This window comes from Rutidosis leptorrhynchoides, chromosome 11 (genome assembly GCF_046630445.1).
Source record: "Rutidosis leptorrhynchoides isolate AG116_Rl617_1_P2 chromosome 11, CSIRO_AGI_Rlap_v1, whole genome shotgun sequence".
NCBI lineage: Eukaryota > Viridiplantae > Streptophyta > Magnoliopsida > Asterales > Asteraceae > Rutidosis > Rutidosis leptorrhynchoides.
Window position 1 is genome coordinate 320073413 of NC_092343.1, and position 22057 is coordinate 320095469.

The 22057-nt window shown below is 38.9% G+C and overlaps 1 protein-coding gene across 1 annotated transcript; it reads right to left on the minus strand.

Moving 5' to 3' along the window:
• Positions 1-21107: 21107 nt before the first annotated feature.
• LOC139876936 (large ribosomal subunit protein uL11x-like) lies at positions 21108-21793 on the minus strand. The gene has a single exon (XM_071864334.1). The coding sequence runs from the start codon at positions 21692-21694 to the stop codon at positions 21194-21196; it is 501 nt and encodes a 166-aa protein (XP_071720435.1). The 5' UTR covers positions 21695-21793; the 3' UTR covers positions 21108-21193.
• Positions 21794-22057: the final 264 nt, after the last annotated feature.

Here is a 22057-nt window from a genome sequence, read left to right on the forward strand (position 1 = left end):
TAAGCATAATTCTTTTATTTCATATTTAATTTCCTTTATTTTTATATTTAATTGCACTTCTAATTAACGCACTTTTATTTATTGTTATTGTATTGAATTGCACTTTTAATTATCGCATTTTTTAATTATCGCAAGTTTATTTTATCGCACTTTTATTTATTGCAATTTCATTATCGTTATTTATTTTACGCTTTAAATTAAGTCTTTTATTTATTTAATATTTTACATTAGGTTTTAACTGCGACTAAAGTTTTTAAAATCGACAAACCGGTCATTAAACGGTAAAAACCCCCTTTATAATAATAATATTACTTATATATATATTTGTATTTTTATAAATTAAAACTAATATAGCATTAAGCTTTGTTTAAAAGATTCCCTGTGGACGAACCGGACTTACTAAAAACTACACTACTGTACGATTAGGTACACTGCCTATAAGTGTTGTAGCAAGGTTTAAGTATATTCATTCTATAAATAAATAAATATCTTGTGTAAAATTGTATCGTATTTAATAGTTTTTCCTAGTAAAAATATAAGCTATTTCATATACACCTCGCATAAACATCACGCGCTTTGGCGAGAAAGTTGGTTTTGAGACTGTTTAGGTCCAAAGACAAAGACCCTTGACGCATGTTCCTTAACTCGTTGCGCAATTTGGAAAGATCCGCTTGCGTACGATATTCGAGGAAAAACTCCTTCTTGAACTCCGCCCAAGACAACCCCACAAAGGCCGCATCACCCACCATATCAATTTTACCATCGAGCCAATCTTTAGCATGGCCCCTCAACAAAGTAGTAGCAAGCCTAGTCTTTTTCTCGGGTGGGCACTCGGTAGTGCGAAAATAACCCTCAACATAGGAGATCCAAGCCGCACTTTTCATGGGGTCGGGATCCCCATGAAAGTGAGGAGGCTTAGTCGCCAAGAAGTTCTTATAGCTAAACTCCAACTCGCCCCCATTTTGAGGTCTAGAAAACCTCCTTTCAACTTCTTCTTTGACGGCATTGGTCATTCGTTCTTGAATCATATCGACAATTTGTTCCGAAATCAACTCTTCGAATATTTGTTTAACCCTTCGTGAGAAAACCGAAACATAGTTTTCTAAAGCGGTTTCAATCTTGGTAGTCATCTCATCTTCCTCCACATGAGAGGGACCACCATTGCCATTTGTATCCGTTCCGTTTCTCGTCTTCATTCTAAAGATTAAAATTGGATTAGACATCACCAACAATTTAATACACACATATACCCAATGCATATGACCGCACACACACCACATCTAGCTCGATACTTGTCGTACATCCTTGCTTGACTTGATTTGCAACCGTAATAGTGGTCGCGACTCACTATTACGCTCACATGCCGTGTCATGCTCAAACGTATCACAACCATCTTGCTCGATGTTCAAAACAATAACACATGATTAGTATGTCATAACATAAGCATAGTTAGTCCACCTATGCACCAAAGAACTAATCAAAACCCGTACCGACCCGTAGTCCAACAAGTCCCGCACATAATTCAACAACACAAAAGTCTAAGTCTAGGCACCTATCTCAAGTCACCTAAATCCCTTAGACCATGCTCTGATACACTTGTAACAACCCAACCCGTTAACCAACCCAAAACTGCAAAATAAAAATAAAAAAAATTTGAACCAGCACATCTGGACGGCGTCCAGTACTAAAGCCTTGGACGGCGTCCAACAAATTAGGACGGCGTCCAGTTTAACTAACAGGGACTGACCAGTTTTCTTTTTTTTACGTTAGCGAAAAACCCGCTTCCCGACACTTACCAAAGAAGTATATTATCACAACATATCAACATAAGTAAAACTAAGGGATTTCCACAATAAAAACTAGTTTTACATCACGGGGCCCACATATGCCCAAAATACCATTAAGTACGAAATACGAGTTTCGACCACAAAAAGTTTAATTGCCAAACGTCACTAGAGCATGGTGTTTGGGGTTAAACTACCCAAATCTTGGTCGAACTTCAAAAAAGCTAAAACCCCCGAGAGCCACTAATCCAAGCGAATACCTTTGCCTTTATCCAAGTCGGATCCTAAAAAGGTAAACAACGAGAGGGTAAGCTAACGCTTAGTGAATGCAATAATTATACACATACATATATAACCTACGTACTTGCAATCACATACACAATTACCTCATACACGCTAGCAATATAAAAGACGTACCAACGCAAGGTATAACGCTAAATCTTCAAGACCACAAGCTAGCACAAACAATAGCATATATAACTCGAATAATATAAAGTACCACACTACAAACACATAACCATGGTTAACCAATAGTACAAAGGAATGGTACTTCGAATTTCCCATCGGTGTTCCCAACAACCGTTAGCGTACAACGAATTATAACACTAACCCCGGAGTGGTATCGATCGCCCGAACTTTAAACCCACCCGTCACGTGTAATGTGGTATCGAACGCCCGAACTTTAAACCCACTATACACGTCCACACACATACATGACATGGCATCGAACGCCCGAACTTAAACCCATATCATATATTGACCCGATGTGGTATCGACCGCCCGAACTTAAACCTACATCGAATCTCGTACAAGTAAATATATTATATACACACATGTATAATCATTCCACTCACCTTGTCGACTTGGCGAGATTTCCAATAACACTTGTAACTTCAAAGCGAGTCACCTAACACAATTAATTCTCAATTAATTCAAATAATGAGTTGGACTTTCCACCAACTAACCTTACTAGTGCATTTATGACCCATTTGCACTAGAATCGCACATTAAAGGTCGAGACCCACAACTAATCACTAAAAGCTAGTGATTAAGGTTCTAAGACTTCCATCAACACATAACTAGGGTGTTTTCATACTCAATTTAACCCGCTAGGTCAAACCCACCCATTTGACCCATTTCAAGTCAACCATAAACCCTAGAACCAATTTTACTAACGACACAAGTGAGCTAGTGATTAACCAACCCATTTAGACGCAATAACACCATTTAACACTTGAAACCCTAGGTTAGTAAATCTTGAGTCTTTCATGACTCATCCTTACCAAAAATCCCCAAAATCGCCACATATGGGTTTTATGTTCAACCCTAGCCTAAAGCCTAACCATTTAACACTAATTAAGTAAGAAAATAGAGATTAGGACTTACCACCACTATCACCGTGTAGCTAGTGACTAGATGAACAACTTTAACACACGAGGTAAGACCCGAAACTAAGTTCCTCTTCCTTTGCTTGAGCTTTCTCACTCTAGGACTCACTCTCTCTCCAAATTGAAGTGAAAGAGATAAGGTTGTTGGATGAGGAGTAAAGGCACCCTCCAAAACTGATCTAGTGGCCTCAAACTCGTTCCAAGTGTGAAAATACCAAAATAACCCTTCTAAATATCTAAAAACCCTTAGCTGGCCCGTCAGTGCTTCTGGACGGCGTCTCAAAATCCGGACGGCGTCTAGCCCTTAAATGTTGGACGGCGTCCCACGATTTTGGACGGCGTCCCACTTGCTGAAGAAAAACAGGATGTTACAATTCAAGAGAGAAAAAGGGAGAGAATCGCAAATATAAAAGCTATGTTAGAATGAGGAGTAGTGAAAATAAAAAACATAAGTATTATTTAATCAATACTTATACAACCCCCCATGCTCCATGGGGGAGTTTTGGCCGAAAACATCAAGGGAGTGGGCTCCCTTTAGCCCACTTTGAAGTATATTGTAATTGCTTGTGGCTCGAATGCCCGAACGAAGACCGAAACGCGAAAATGCCGTTACGCAATTAAATCTTCAGAGGAATCACGCAAACCCGAAAAATAAAATATAGAAATACTTTATATACTCATATGATATAAAAATATCATTATTAAAATAACTTGGATTCAAAAATCTCAAAAGTCTAATCGTTGGTTTGAAAACCGAAATGATTCACCGGATAGAAATCCACGACACATAGAAACGTACAACTTTAAATACGAATACATATATTCATATAACACATAATAAGAAATATAATATTACTAAAATAATAATATAAGTCATAGAAATGACGTGGCACGAATATCAATTAACAGACGTTAAATACAAACGGTAAAAGATAACGGAAAAAGTATGGTCGTGACAAACAGGGGCGTTAGGACCATGAATACAAGGTCACTACCTATTCATGAGCCTGCATTTTATAATCTTGGCAAAGTAACTGACGAAACCATAGTATGCACTTGCTTTAACCTTATATGAATTACAAAATTTATCGCATTTACTTTATTTTATCTTATAAACTAGAATACCCCAAAATTAGGTAACAAACCACTATTCCTTCACTTTAGGATTATCTTAAGCTTTAATTATAGGTTCGATTCTACTGATATCTTAAAATTCGACCCTGAGTCACACTTCCCTTACTCACTAGAATAAGGAGTGGTACGATTTAAGCCCCGCTAAATATAAATTTAAAAATATTGCTCTCTCCTCACGATAGCTGATTCTGACGCCTAAAACCGTCCGTTTCGGTCATATCTATGCGTAGTCTTTCTTTTTTAAGTTCCTCAACCACCCTTTCAATTAGTTGCCGACACTTTTTAGTCTCGTGACCAAAATGATTATGAAAGTCGCAGAATTTTCTTTTGTCCTTCTTCGCGTATTTAGAGAGAGGTGTTGGAGCTTTAAAATACCGGCTCGGTAGCCAATTCGTAAAATCTTTGATAAGTGCCTAATTATCAGCGTGATTAATAATTGATATTCTAGTGTTTAGATGCTCCAAAACACCATAAAAAGAGAGAAAAATCGTAACCCTAACTCAAAAGTTCGTAAAAATAAAGTTGAATAAAAGTTGGGGTATAATATCCTATTTATAGGGAGAAATTCGGAGTGGCTGACCGACACCACTCTCGCGACCGCTTGCCCCATCCTCACGACCACGAGGTTCATTTTATATTGAATTTGCGGCCGCGACAATGTAATTTACGGCCACGAGCCTGCACTTCAACATATCGAACTTCTATTTAAATCTCTCAGTCACCAGTCAGATTCTCGTGAGCACCATATAATCTCGCAACTGCGAGGTTGAAACTCCAGACCCCACTACTTAGCTAGTAGGATGAGATTTTTAGCGTGGAGGCTAGCAATTCCAGACCCCCCAAATTCCTAATTCGCCAAGGTTTTGTTATAATTTACCCATGATATGAACTTTTATCAAAGGAATTCCATAGAAACATCCTTCTCGTTGATTCGAGTGCTTTAACACACTTAAGGAGCTTTATAAAGAGACATACAAAACAAGGAGATACTTCCAAAAACGGATTTGGTTAAGATCAACCTACCTTCGATAGACAAAAGTTTAGATTTGCAAGGTTTTGATTTACTTAACAATTTGTTAATTACTTCAATCCATGCTCTTGTTTTAGACATCCTCAAACCAAACCCAAGTATATAAAAGGGAGCGATCCTAATAAGCAATTGTATGTTTTTTTTTTTTTTTTTTTTTTTTTTTGGCGAAAAAACGATAACTTATATAAAACCTAAAAACGCTTCCGAAAAGAAAACGAATTCAACAAGAAGTACAAATGAGACACCCCAGTGAGGCCCGTACCTAGAAAGCGGCTACTAACAAACTATCTATACCGAGTCTCACCTAACCTAATCCGAAAAACCAAAACTAATAAAACAATGCAATACAATACAATACAAACATCATGTTTGTGCTATTCTAGTAGCCTCTTGATCCAACATATTAATACCAAAAAGTTTATTATTTGATAGATTAATGTGCAACCCAGATGCATCCCTAAGCCATGACTATATGAATAAGGCTTGAAATATTAGTACTTGACCACTTCTTAAAAAAGAGGGCATCATTAACAAATTGAAGATGTGACAACAACACATTGTTTAAACCCACATAGACCCCTTTATAGATACCACAAGACATTGCATCTTTTAGTGCTACAGAGAATGCTTCTTCAATAATAATAAATTAAAGGGGACAAGGGATCACATAGGCTACGCGCAAACCTTTTTCAAGAGAAAATTCGTTTGTGGGACGCCATATATATGATTAGTACAGAGATGCCTGGCCCAACTCCAAACATCCACATATCCATTCGGACCAGTGGCGGAACCAGGATTTTTTCACCGGAGGCGAAAAAAAATTTAAACCGTACCAACTTTTTTGAGCAAAAAATGAAGGTTTTGAGGCAAGATTTGGAGGTATTTTGGCAAAATTTGAAGGTTTTGGAGCAAAATATAGAGAATTTTGAGCAAAATTTGAAGGTTTTGGAGCAAAAAAAAAAGAATTCAATGGGGCAAAGTCAAAAAATCCAAAATTTTTACACTAAAATTTCGAAATCGACTGGGGGCGGTCGCCCCCCGGTTCTCCTTTGGTTTCGCCCCTGATCCGGACCATCCCCTCCACCTTCCTGAGAAGTTCATATACACATTTTTTTCGAGCAAAAATAACGAAAACTCATATAGAAACGAGGTCGTTTTTCAAAGGAAAACACCCTCAACAGAGAATACAAATAAACGGGAGTAAACGGGGAGCTCGCACCTAGAAATCAACTCACTAAACGAAAACTATCTATAAACAAACCTCCCTAACAACCCGATAAACCTAAAACAAAATAACCAAAAGATAAACCTAAAACAAAATAACCAAAACTAATCGGAATACTACATGAAAATAACAGGAGACTAATGAAATGAGCAAAATGAAATCAACAAACGGAAAAAAGAAACGAGAGGAACCTAATCAATTAACCTCTAGGTCCCACCGTTTTCAACTTACCATTAACCGTCTCTTTCAAAATGTTCTTTCCAGACCAATTCTCTATCTTATAAGAAAACACATTGACGGATCCGTCACCTGATTCGCTCTCATCGGCCAAATGTGTCATCATTTTATCGAAAGCCGCAAAAGCCCCAAGGACACATAACCTCATCTAGAAATCCCCAATTGACACAAAGTCAATCGCCTTCTCAAACTCAATTTTAAGGACAAGTTTCCTTTTATCTCTTTTGAATGCACTAACCACTTCGATCAAGGCATTTTGTAGTTACATTAATGAAAGTCTAGAATTATATTTCTCCATTAAACGTCGAGAAATTCTACGGTTACATAAATTATACATAAACTCTGTTACAAACTGACATGGCAAATACACGTTTACATCCACGTCACCACTTCCATCCCAAATACATTTACCCTCTCCCCTAAAATTCTTACAAATTAATTTTAATCTAAAAATATTAAAAAAAAAAATTCAAATGAATCCACCAAAATTGATTACAATTTGCCATCATCATCTTAATAACATCATTCACACAGATTACCCAATCTAACAGAATGACAATTTTTTAGCATGCTTGTGACTGTCCGGTAACAAATCGACCGCCAATGATGGTACTGCTTAATTTCCGTCATAGACGACGTTGCTGCTTGATTTCTGTCAAATTCGACGGTGTTGCTGGATTTCCATTATACTCGACGATGCTGCTCGATTTCCGTCATAATCGATGGTGCTTGATTTCCATCATTCCGTTGGATTGAAAAATAAAGGGAAACATTCATGTTGTTGTTGCAAATTGCTACCAACTACTTGAATACAATCCACATATTTGTGTTTAAAGATGATTATTATTGTTTTGTATTAAACCTAAAATTAGCTTATTGTTTTATGTTAGTGGCTCTCTGTTTTTTGTTTTTAGGAAGAGAGGGACGATAAAATTGAAAATTTTAAGAAAATAGATTATTGAAGTTAGATTTAGTTATGGAAAATTATTTTGCCAACTCAAAGTTGCCATCTCAGTTTTCACGTCAGTTTGTAAAATTTTTTATGTATAATTTATGTAATTGTAGAATTTCTCTTAAACGTCACCTTCGAATATTTATGTGGTGTTTGGAATTACATTTTGATTAGTTTTTAAATCTAATGATAAATGATAAATGATGTGATATTACGCGACCTCAAAATGAAATTGAGCTATTGAAACAATTTGTGGTAGTCCGACGACAATATATACTTCTTTCCTTCTAATATAACTATCCATTTTAATTTTTATATCTAATCTAAAATAAGTTTCCACTTGTAGAGAGAATATATCTCACCTATGTCATAGTTATTGTAGTTGTATATTTGCAATAAAAGATGCGGAGTATTAACTATCAAACCAAGAGAACGCTTCAAATCACGATAAATTTAATTTCTGTGAAGAGCTGTTATTTACAACCGTATTAAGAAGTTGAATAATGATATGCATACCCGATTAGCTTGTGTAGCGCATCACACTTGCACCATGCGTGCAAAGCCCTAGCGCTAAGGCACGTCAGGCACAAGTAAACGTCCGCTAGGGACGGCCAGAGCGCGCTGAATGGAGCCAACGTGTCCTGTACAAACCACGATCCCTGCAAAAAAGATGAAAGGTACAGACAGACAGCCAGCATAAAAATAACAAGTATTGTTCCCTGGTCCCCTCCTCTAAGCACTAAGGCAGTACAGACAAGAAAGTAGTAAGGAACACGTGGCACCAATAGGTAAACGATGTTCTGGCTATAAATAACGGACTCGAATCACAAGGCAAAGGGGACGATCCATTGGGATTCACACCTATACTATTTTTAGTATTAAGGTACGAACTAACTGCGCTATCCCTAGAGCGCGATTCTACCCGCGCTACCGGACTTACAGCATTTCACTAGACGAACTCTTGATCTACAGGTAACGTTCTATGAACATAAACCCTATAACCTAGCGTGACCCATCACAAACCGGGTAACCCGTCGATGGTGGGTCTATGTTTAACCACCCCTGCTGAGATCCTCATCTCGTTAGGGGTTATTCACGGTACGCTGGATCGGAGAGTTAAACTCAATTGACCCTTAAATCCTCATTTATTGAAGTCAAGTATGGACCGAACCCGGCACATTGATTCTATGCTTGATCATTTGGCGCCATCCGTGGGACGTCAAGTTAAAAGGTTTTGATAGATCTTTCTCTTTATGTCCACTACTCACTTATTTTTTCTCTACAGGTATCTGTTAAGAAAGAATAAAGTGCGTTCAATGGGTAACTGCCAACAGCAACAAGGAACTACGCGCAAATCGGGCGCTGGCTGAAGTTTAGAGACAACAGAGATATCCGTCCCTGTCGTCCGAGCGTTCAACACCTCCTGCATACTTATTGTGATGCAAGGATACTTACCTGAGTCAGGTCATGGCGTGAAGCGCCTTTACATGGATAACGACAGTAATGTCGACATCATGTACGAACACAGCCTTATCTGGGTTCTTAGGAGAGTCGGCATGGCCTATTGTAATTTTAGACCTGAGATTGGAGCTGAGAGACAGCAAAGATAAGCTAAAAAAGCGCACTGAGAGCGTAGAATTTTGCGTTGCGTGGTCGTACTCTAGGTACAACGCTATATTGGGTAGAACCTCCATCCAAAAGTTTGGCGCTATACCTTCCACAATTTATGGGATGGTCCGATTTCCAACAGAACGAGGAATCGTCACCCTCGAATCAACGTCGCTAGATGCCTTGTGCACGTCTGTTACCGACAAAAAGGACATTCCTTCCGAAGAGAGGGGCGTGAAAGAATGGTGGATCATAGCTAACCCCGCATACCCAGAACAAAAGGTGAAAATAGGGGAAAGTATCACGCAGGAAACTAAAGAGAAAGTGAGAAATATCCTCATCTCTAATGCAGGCGTATTCTGTTGGCGGGACGCAGATATGAACGGAGTGCCGCGAGAAATAGTGCAGCATCACCTCAACGCTAGCACCAATCTGACTCCTATCAAACCAAAGAAGCGGCCAATGACGCCCGATAGAAGCGAATGGTTTCGCAGAGAAGTTGACAAGTTGGTTAAAGCTAACATCCTTCGCAAAGTAAACTACCAGACGTGGGTAGCCAACCCCGTCTTGGTGGCGAAGTCCGATGGAGCATGGCGACTCTGCATCGATTTTAAAGATATTAACAAAGCATGTCTCAAAGATAATTTCTCGCTACCAAAGATAGACTGGAAAGTTGAATCACTCGTTGGTTTCAGGTTTAAGTGTTTCTTGTATGTTTGCAAGGGATGTCACCAAATACAAATGACTGAGGAGGATGAAAAGAAGACCGCGTTCCACACGGACCAAGGGATATATTGCTATACCAAGATGCCCTCTGGGTTGAAGAACGCGGGCGCTACCAATCAGCGCACAATAGATACAGCGTTCGCTAAACAAATTGGGTGCAACCTAGAGGCGTACGTTGATGACCTTGTCATCAAAAGAAACAATGAGGAACAGTTGCTGGTCGACATCCTCGAAATATTTAACACGCTCAGAAGCATCAATATGAAACTTAAACCCGCAAAGTGTAGATTTGGGGAAGAAAAAGGAAACTTCTTAGGACACATAGTGACTCCGCGGGGAATCAAGGCGAATCCAAAGAAAATAGAAGCAATTGAAAAAAATTGCCTCTCCCAGAACAAAAAAACAAGTACAAAGCCTCAATGGAAAATTAGCAGCTCTAACGCGATTCTTGTTCAAGGCTGCAAAAAAGGTCACTTCCATTCTTTCACACGTTGAAAGATTGCGCCAAAAAATCAGACTTCAAGTGGACCAATGAGGCGGAAAAAGAATTCCAAGAAATGAAGGTGCTCCTCAAAAATCTCCCTACACTGACGGCGCCCATCGCAGGCGAAACCTTGATACTTTACCTCGCTGTCTCTAAAGAGGCTGTTAGTTCCGTCCTTGTCACCGAATGGGGAGACGCCCAAATGCCCATATACTTCATTAGCAAAGCACTATCGAGAAGTAAGTTAAATTACCTCCCCATAGAAAAGTTGGTATATGCGCTCGTCGTCACCTCTCGCCGCCTGCGCAGGTATTTTTAAGCATACCCGATTACGGTGCTCACTCACTAACCTATTCGAAAACTACTCTATAAGCCGGAAAAAGGGGAGATTGACCAAATGGAAAATAGAGTTAGGCGAGCACGAAATCTCGTATTGCGATAGGAACACCGTTAAGGGCCAGGTAATGGCCGACTATCTGGCTGAGATAGCCGCTAATATGCCAACAATCTGTGATCCTGAACAACTCCCTGCGCCCTCTCCAAAATTGTGGGAGCTATATACCGACGGCCCGGAAAGCTCTGAGGGTGTCGGAGCAGGTTTAATCCTCATAAGCCCGCATCAAGAGGAGCACACGTATGCACTGCGATTTAATTTCAAAGTAACAAACAATGAGGAAGAATAAGAAGCGCTACTAGCAGGAATGCGAATAGCCAAGGAATTAGGAGTGAAGAAGCTACAAGCTTATGTGGACTCACAATTGGTCGCTAACCAGATAAATGGCACGTTCGACGCTAACGACAAATCCATGCAGTCATACTTGGCTCTGGTTCACTCCCTGGAAGATTTACCAATTTCAGGATCAGTCAAATACCGAGAAGTCAAAACAAACAAGCGGACATACTCAGTAAGTTGGCAGCTCTTACATTCAATCATTTGGAAAAGAAGGTATTGGTAGAACAGATTTTTAAGAAGTCTCCTGAGCCTGATATAACGGTTGCATCAGTTGAAGAAGACGAAAAGACTTGGATGAGGATATTATAGAATTCCTGCGAACTGGATCCGTGCCAGAAAACGAGAAAGAAGCAACGAAGATCAGAGTGAAAGCACCAAACTATGAACTACGAGGAGATATATTGTACCGAAAATCCTATTTAGGCGCGACCTTGCGATGCGTAGGACCCAAGGAAGCCGCGACAATCATTGATGAGATCCATAAAGGGTCCTGCGGGTTGCACTCTGAATTCAAGACAATCACTGAGACGATTAAGTGGCTAGGGTATTATTGGCCGAGGATGTATGCTGACACAGCCGAAAGGATAAGGATTTGCCAAGAATGTCAATTGCACGCGCCAGTTAGTAGGGTGCCTCAACATCGCATGATACTTATCACCTAGCCATGGCCGTTTTGTAAATGGGCTATCGACATAGTGGGACCCTTTCCAAAAGGCGCTGGAAACACGGAATATCTGATGGTCGCTATCGACTTCTTCACTAAATAGGTAGAAGCAAAACCCTTGCGCACCATAACCAGCAATAGAATCAGAGATTTTTTCTGGGAAAGCATTGTATGTAGATTTGGGATACCCGGCGAAATTGTCAATGACAACGGTACGCAATTTGAAGGCAACCCCTTCTGCAGTTGGTGCCAAGACTTGAACATCAAGCAGAATTTCACTTCCGTTGTACACCCTCAAGCTAACGGTCAATGTGAGGTTACAAACCGAGATATTGTGCATGCCATCAAAGCAAGGTTGGGAATGAAGCGTAAAGGATGGGTGGATAAATTTCCCAAAGTCTTATAGGCGCACAGAAGGTGGATGAATTACCCAAAGTCTTATGGGCGCACAGAACAACGTACAAAAGCAGCACAGGAGAAACGCCGTTCAGCTTGGTATATGGCTCTGAGGCAGTAATCCCAGCAGAGATACTATTCCAACCGAAAGAGTGTTGTCGTACAGCAAAGAAGAAAATGAAGAAAGGTTGTGCACCAATTTGGATTACGCAGAAGAGCGCAGGGAAATGGCGGCAATCCGCGAAGCGGATAACAAACAGCGCATCGCGAAATACTACGATAAATGTGTGCGGCGAGAACATACAAGGTAGGAGATCTTGTATGGTGCGATAATCAAGCAAGCAGGGCTTAAAACACTGGAAAATTAGGCCCAAATTGGGAAGGACCTTTCAAATTCATTGGGATCAGTAACACCGGAACTTACAAATTGGCAGAGCTCAAGGGTGATCCAATTATGCGGAATTGGAATGCTACCGCGCTTAAGAAATGTTACATGTAATATAGGAATTAGGAGAATTGATCACTCACCTATTTTATCTTGATTTACATGTAATTACTAAACGACGCGCCTTTGTAGGTCGACAGTGTGTCGCATTATTGTAAAAATCGTTTTTCGGTTATATTAAAGCAACAAGTCATTTTCAGTCAATTATTTCTCGTACCTTTAGAAGCAGAATAGCTATTTGTCTTAAATTGCACGCGCACGGTAATATACTAGTGCGTTCCTGCCTTTTTAAAGGATGACTTTCTCTAGCTCCCGCGCGGTAATATACTATTTTACCGGAGAGCGACGGTCATTGGGTTGACCTAGTTCTGCCCGAGCAGACCTAGAGATCTGCAAGTCATGACTATAAGGAAAAAGCGTTGGTCGCGCTTGACCACGGTCTCAAACTAACGTTTGGCAAACTCTTAGACGTGATTACAAGCACGCGGTACAAGCGTGTATTGAGTGCACATCTGTACACACAAAGACTCACGATGACACGCCATGAGTACAAATAACAAGTCAAACTATCAATAACAAAGCAATAATAGAGCAATCAAACATAAATATGACAAATTTATATTACAATGATATACTTTTATTCCAAAAAATACGTAAGTTACAAAATGTTACATACGTCGTGACTCATTATTACATCGTAAGCAACTCTACATCTTCGAATTAACTAAATCATGGGCCGCTGCGCGCAGATCACGAGACAAATCTTCCAAACGAGGAATAGGAATGTGGCGTAAAGCTCTACAAGCTTCCCTGGCTGTCTCACACGCTTCGGGTATGAGACAATCCTGGATAGCCTTGGGAAGAACAACGGGTATCCAAATGTGTTCCTTTATGATATCCCAAAAATGAAGGCGTTCAAAATCCTGTATGGCCTTTAGCACGTCTTCATATTGGTCATTCACAGTGTCACTATTCAAGGCATTATCCACTATGCGGGGAAGTCCTGCCTTTAACACCCCAAACTCATGAGCAGCTGACTTCGCTCGTTGCTCTAGGTCGACATACTGAGCCTTCAGCGTGCGGATGGTCTCCTCATAATCGTTGTTCCGAAGATTCGCGCAATCTAGTTGCGCCTGCATCTTCTTATTGGCTTGCTGCCCATTTTCAAGTTTACCACAAAGGCTCATCAGCGTGTTCCTCATTATGGAAATTTCTTCACCGGAAGACCCATCGCTCAGTCCAGGGCTTTGAACACTCTTACCCTTAGTAGAGCCCGCGGGATTAGTGTGCTCTTCTTCCATGGAAGAATCAATGTCCACTTGAATAGGGGATGGATGAGGCCTACCTATACTTCCTTTCACAATAGATCGGCGCCCATCATCTGCTTGAAAAAGTAATATTGATAAGATGAAGGATTAAGCAACTACATAAGGAAAGAGACACGAGACACACCAGTAGGAGCAAGTTTTGATGAAGAAAGGGAGGGTAATCTCTTTCGCTTCTACCGAACGGGCGCGTCATCACGCAAGGGAACGAATTTCCCAATAGGACATCGTTTCAGAAGGTTAGCGTACTGCTCTGAAATCTTCTTATCCCTCTTCTTGCGCGAAGAACTAGAAGTGCAAGCCGCTGCGACGGGGCGCTTGGCCGAGAAGCCTTTCCCCAATGGCATACGATCCACAGCCACAGACGCGAAAGACGAAAACTCTAAATACTCGGCGAAATATACTGCTGCCAAGATAAATGAAACTGTTAAAAGGAAAAAAGAATTGAAAGAAAAATTAGGTGAAAATTATATACCTTGAAGGTGGCGGCTAAAGTGAGGGAAGTAATTAGGATCCGACCAATGCCTAGATATACCACCAGCGTATAAAGCATTATTACTATACGCACACAACGGCAACGCGCGGCCCATACACTTATCTAGCATTGATTGTTCGCTAGAACTTAAAGGAGGCACAGAGTTTAGGCTCTCATCAAAGCCATATTGCCAAGAACCCACGTTCGAAAATTTCAGAGGGATAAACGTGTTATCCACAAAGAAATAGCGCTCCTTCCAATTCGGCGGAGTCTCCTCCACCGGTCCGTCAGTAAAGCGGGCATTATCACGGAAAGCGAACCAGCCAGTGTCAAGTCGCTCAAAAAGAAAGATGTTCTTGAATAGATTCACTGTGGGAATAAAATCATGCGCTTTACACCACATCTGGAAAACAATAAGATGGCATACGCTATCAGGGTCTAGCTGACCCACACCTATATTAAAGTGAACTCGCATAAAGAAATTCATAAGCGGGATGCGCAGATTCCCCCGCTCAAAAATGCGCTATATACAAGCACTTTCCCGCCAAGAGACCGGTTGGCTCGATCTAAACGACCAAGAACAATGGGTGATAACAACCCCATTGGAGGATAGTGCTTCGCGATATGTGCCACGTATTGAGGTGTGATAGATGAAGGAATAGAACCAACGTTGGAAAGATCTGCGTAATAAAAGTAACAAGTACTGTTCCCTGGTCCCTTCCTCTAAGCACTAAGGCGGTACAGACAAGAAAGTAGTAAGGAACACGTGACACCAATAGGTAAACGATGTTATGGCTATAAATAACGGACTCGAATCACAAGGCAAAGGGGACGATCCATTGAGATTCACACCTATACTATTTTTAGTATTAAGGTAAGAACTAACAGCGCTATCCCTAGAGCGCGATTCTACCCGCGCTACCGGACTTACAACATTTCACTAGACGCACTCTTGATCTACAGGTAACATTCTATGAACATAAATCCTATAACCTAGCACAAGCCATCACAAACCGGGTAACCTGTCGATGGTGAGTCTATGTTTAACCACCCCTGCTGAGATCCTCATCTCGTAAGGGGTTATTTACGGTACTCCGGACGGGAGAGTTAAACTCATTTGACCCTTAAATCTATAGATGCACAAACCGGATAAAAAACCGGATTCAAACAAAAAAAAAAACCGGATTTTTTTGTCCGGATTTTCCGGAACCGATTCCGGTTCTTGGAGTCGGATTTTTTTCTGATTTTTTTCCGGAACCGGTTCTTTTTCGGATCTCGATCGGATTTTTTCGGATTTTTTTTGGACTAGGATTCGATTTTTCCAAATATATTTTTACCGGTTCGATTTTTTTTAACGTTTGAACAACCATAATATAATCGATATAAAGATAAGTTATAATGCTTAACACAATAGATACTATAAATAACAATATTCGAATAATACAATTATAAAAATAACACTTTTATTTAACGATACAATAATAAAAATAACAACACTTTTATTCGAACAATACAATTATAATTAATACATTTCGAGGTTCGGCATGGCCATCACCCAATAATGTATTAAGACTAAAGTATATCGAGCTTCTGCATTGCCATCACCCGTTATACTTTAGTCGTCAAATGAACCAAATGTGTTATCTTGTTGACCATGTTGAGGACCGTGCCTTCGATCGTAGTCTTCAAAACTGGGGTCATAAACTAGAGAAAGGTAAGCTTGTTGGTAACGTGATACATTCATTTCGGTTTGGTCTATATCAAACGGTTCATACTCACCTTCATCCACTTTGTTTAGTTCGTTGTCGGAATTCTCTTCGGTTGATGTAGGTGATAATCCTGCTACATTTTCTTCATACTCTATACATTCTTTAATGTCATTATATAACGGACCTTATAATGAAGTTTGATCTTGTATCCTATCTACCCCATCCAAATAATCTTTCAAACATACACATACTTTCACGGCTTGGGGGGTAAGTTTTGACCTTCTTTCCGATATAATTCCACCACTCAAACAAAAGGTCGATTCGGAAGCTACGGTTGAAGCTTGAACGGTAAATAAGTCACGAGCCATAATGCTTAATATTGGATATGTGTTTTGTTTTGTTTCCCACCATTTTAAAATGTCAAGGTTGTGAAATTGTTCTTCACTCATGTTTAGTGCAATGTTTCCCATCTTATAATTTCCCAACTCGCTTGTGGATGCCGATGTTCGTGCACGTTTGGAAGCGTCTTCACATACTAAGTTAAAAAGACTTATTTTGAGGTCTCGACCCCTTCGAGAAGATGATCCGGGTTGGTCAACAATTAGGTTTGATTGTCGACCATATTTTGTTGCATAAATACCAAACATTTTCTCAAAAAACTTCATTAAATTCGTGTACTTGGTTATTTATATAGTTGGATTGGTTATCTAAAATACCATACGTACAATCAAAGTTGGTATATATTGTTGTCATCAATCGTTCAACCCCATTAAAATTTAATCGTGGGTCAAGTGCGGCCGCACATAAAAATACCTTCGGTATCTCTCCAAAATATTTTTTTACTTTTTTTCTTATATGAAAAATCGCTTGTCTAAAAATAACATTATTTGAGTACGCTAGTTGGGTAATAAACACCCGGTAACATTTTCGATGCCTCTTTAAAAACTTGTAAAAAACTTTTTAATGATTCCAAGTCATCTCATTCGTCGGCACTAATTGGTTCGGAAAATCCCTTTCTAAGTAGTCTTCTATTATAACCGATTAACGTTTCTTTTTGGCGTAAAATATTTTCGAACATTAAACAAGTAGAATTCCATCTTGTATTATTATCAAAATAAGGACCTAACCAAGTGTCATGACAATCTTTAACAAAAGCCTTATAGTTATGATGTCGTGCGTTGCTCGTACGATAAATCGTTACTAATAATCTTGTAAATTTATCTTTTAATGGAGCACAAAAAGCTAAACAATCTTGAACTCCCAAGTTTATAATATGAGCAACACAACATGTATGAATAAATGCACCATTTAAAATCGGTTTAAGTGCAATTTTTAACTCACCCATGGCCGCATCGTTATTAGACGCATTATCTAACGAAATTGTAAAAACTTTATCGATTAAATTATATTCTTCTAAAGTGTCTTCTAAAACTGTTTTTATATTATTACCGTTATGTGGATAACCAAATATTTTAAAATCGATAACACGTTTCATTAAAAGCCACGAATCGGGATGAAACCAATGAGCGGCAATGGCTAAATAAGAATTTTCCGTTCCATGGTGCGCTCCAAACATCACAAGTTATAGAAACCCTATGTTTATATGTTCGAAAACCTTCAATTATTTCAGTTTTAGCTTTTTTCCATAATTTAAAGGCGTCACGTCTTAAGGTAGTACGACTTACATTGCTATATCGCGATTGTAGTCGATTTCGAATTAGCTCCGTAAGCCTTGGATTGTCGAAGTGGTTGAAAGGAAGCGCTTGTTGAATGACGAACCTTGACAAATCTTGCCTAAGAGCTTCGACATCATATACAAAAAGCGTACCATCCGGACGAATTGTTTGTTGTGTCGGGTCTCCGTTTCCTTTACAACTTTTTTTAAGATGTTTTCTTAATGTAGTATTACCCGTAATACCTAGGAACTTCGAACATTGTATACAACGAGCTCTTTTTTGACCATCTTTCATTTCGCACAATTCAAATCTTGACCAAACGTCACCTTTTCGACTAGTACTTTTAACGCTTTTAACCTCGTCGGTGGTGTAACCTTTTGAAGAGGTCACAGGTAGCGGAAGCTTGTGAATTATCCATTATAGAGGATAATTGTTTGTTGGTGTGTTTTGAACCAACACCTAACATCTATTTATACTACAAAAACAATTCAAATGAATACAAAAAACAAAAAAAACAAAAAAAAACAAAAAAAAAAAAAGTGATACAAGTACAAACGGGCAAACGGCTAGAATGTACATAACAGTAAGTAAGTAACATTGGCTTCATATCAATGCAAAAAATAAAAATAAATAAATAAATAAACGGATACAAGTACAAACGGATAGTGGCCCCACACTCCAAGTGTCCAAAGTCCAACAATGATCGGATATAAGATTGATACAAAGTCCAACAGCCACTTTTCAATTTTTCATGATATTTGCAAATATCCGGTTTCAAAAATATCCGGATAAAATCCGGGTTTTATCCGGTTTCTTTTTTGATCCATGTCCGGTTCTGTCCGGTTCGGATCTCACTGGATCGGATCGGATTTTTTAGATCCGTTTTTTCTTGTATTCGGTTCCGGATCGGTTTTCGGATTTTGGATCGGATTTTTTGCGCACCTCTACTTAAATCCCCCTTTATTAATGTCAAGTATGGACTGAACCTGACACATTTATTCTATGCTTGATCATTGAAGAGACTATATGTAGATTTTTTTAGATACAAATAGTAATTTTGTGGCTGCAAGAGTGAGTAATTCTGATCAGGGTAGGAGTCTTAAGATTGGTCACATCCGATAAGGGAAGAACGATCAATGAATTGAGCAAACTGAATGAGATGCTATAGTCCACACCTATACCGAAATATTTCTAGGGTCCGTCACATGATTATGCAGCGATTAACTTTTTACCACTCTCTCGAGATCGCCAATATCTCAGTTAAGGTTATCGGCACTATCTAACCGGATGACTGATCAACCCAAAACCCCCATTATTATTGCACTCAAGTCGATTATTTACCTACGTGTAAATATTTTATTGATCAGTTAACATACACAAAATTGGGATGTCATTTCTATGAATTAGCTCTTGTAAAATAATAGATGCGGTCGTAAATTGAATAACACAATTCCATCTATCCTTCAGACGACGAATCGCCGTTAACCTCTATCATGAGAGACATTGTGGGCGCCGGGAACAATAGCAGCAGAATGCTCCAAGTCACCAGATATATAAACGAGAAAGTCACATGCTGAGAGACACAGTGAAGATCCGACCATATAAAACATATGCTGAGCTTATATTAGTGGTGCCAACCAGACTATCACGTAACAAATGCAGTTTCATTTCATAGCTTCTTGATTTAAAAACAATGGAAGCTCAAGATAATTCATTAAGAATTAACTAAATGATACTGGAACTGGGCACTTTAAAAACACGCTTAGCAAAGTTTAAAACAGAATAATCGATAACTAGTGGCTTTAAGCTTATTAGCCAGCACACTCAAAGCAAAACACTTAAGTAAAAACAAATGTGAAAATAATATACGAGAAGGAACAGAAATGCACATCAATTTCAGCTTAGACAATATTAATGCAACATATCATTATTTACTAAAGACTTCATACTAAAGTAGACAATAAAATGATATTAGCAATCATAAACTGAGAATTTACACATATGGTCATAATGTTCATCCTAATTGACACAAGTACGAAAAAGTCACACAAAACAGAGAACCGACATTCAAACTTTAAACATACAGTAACGCATCAAACTTTAACCATACAGTAACGCATTGCTAGAACTCCAACTTTTTACATTTGAAAAGAATACGATTTTTGACCTGATATTCTAATTCAAGCAAAACACAAATACAACATACAAGTATACAACAATATTCACCATTTGAATCAAAAAGAGACAGCAAAATGGAACTAAAAGTTCAGACATTTAGCCGAAACACCATCCTACTTCAGCCAATAATGAATGGGTTTATACAGTAACAAATACACTGAAATATAGTAATATATCCACCCAAAATATCAAATTAAATGTAACCAAGTAACCAACACTCAACACTTTGCCACATTTGATAAAAATGTCACATAACTTGGTGATGGAACTAGTAATATCATAAGGGCGTAACTCAATTTCATATTCTCATTTTTAAAAACACCACAATAACATAAAGCAAAAACTATCCTACGACTCTCACTAGAAATTCATAATGATCAACATCAAGAAATCTCACAAACCCCACTATTAACCAAATGTATCCCAATTCCCTAAAAAATAAAGGTCAGACGTATAAAACACATTAACTACTAAATATCTTACACATATCCAATCACAACTTCCAACATTTTTAAACATAATATGAAAATCAGAATTTAAACTTGTAATTAAAAGTTCAAAAATCTGGGCAAAATGTTCCAACTTCAGTCAAAAATGAAGGCGTCTGCACATTAACAAATTACGAATACATTAAAACATAGTAATATCCACCAAAAAATGTCAGATTATATGTAACCAACAATTAAACTATAGCCACATTTGATCAAAATGCCACAAAACTTGGTCATCAAACTAGTAATATCATACGGTCACAACTTAATTCAACATAACTAAAAAATCTCAAATGCTACATAATTCAACAACGCTAAAGGCTAGACGAAAACAAATACATTATCACACAATAGTTACCAAATATATCAGCTCAAATGCAACCAAATATTCCAACATTTAATCATACTATCAAAAAGCATAGATATTAAACTAGTGATGATATCATAGAACCATAAATTCTCATAATTTCAAAACAAACATAAACAATAACATAAAATTCAAAAACTACCATACGATTCGCAATACAATATCATTAATCCTGAGGAATTTCAACATCACCAGAAGCAATTTCCTCCTGCAAATCCTTAGGATCCTTACCATCAACCGTACAACCAACAGAAACACACGTTCCCAAAATCTCCTTCACAGTACCTTGCAACTCCTTCGCCATTGATCTCGGCCTCATCACTTTCGCAATCTCAATGACGTCATCAAGTGAAATGTTTCCACTATGCTTAATATTCTTCACTTTCTTCCTATCACGTTCAGGCTCTTTCAAAGCTTTAATCACTAACGCAGCTGCTGACGGTACGACGGAGACTTTAGCTTGTCGATTTTGTACGGTCAGTTTCACGGTGACACGTAAGCCCTTCCAATCCTTAGCGGTTTCTTTTGCAATGTCTTCACCGATTTTTTTCGGTGAGAGACCGAGAGGTCCGATTTTAGGTGCGAGTGATGACGCCGCACCGACTTCACCTCCGGTCACGCGAACATATACGTCGACGACTTGTGACGGATCGAACTTCGGAGGCATTTTGGACGGCGGAGGCGGCTAGGGTTTCGACGACGGATTGAGTTTGAGAGTGTTTCAGATTGTTAGCAATAGAAATAAAAGTGTTTGGAAATTAAAGAGGAAATATAAATTAGGGTTTTGTGTTGGATTTGGGCTTGGAATTGGTTTGGACCTTGGTTTGAATAAAAGTAGAGTAACCGAAAAGCATGGATTATTAGTTTACTCGAACTATTTCCACTCGTTGGGGCGTTGGTCGGGGGCGTGTGTTGCTTTTTATATTTTTTGATGACTAGGACGTGTGAGTTAGTTGTGTGAAGTAGTGGTGATGTGGGTTGGTGGTGTGAGTGGGTTAGTGGAATGCTGATGTGACATTTAATTTTTAAT

Bases quoted from the DNA above. Each gene is read 5' to 3' on its own strand.
- LOC139876936 (XM_071864334.1), bottom strand. From the start codon at position 21,694: ATGCCTCCGAAGTTCGATCCGTCACAAGTCGTCGACGTATATGTTCGC.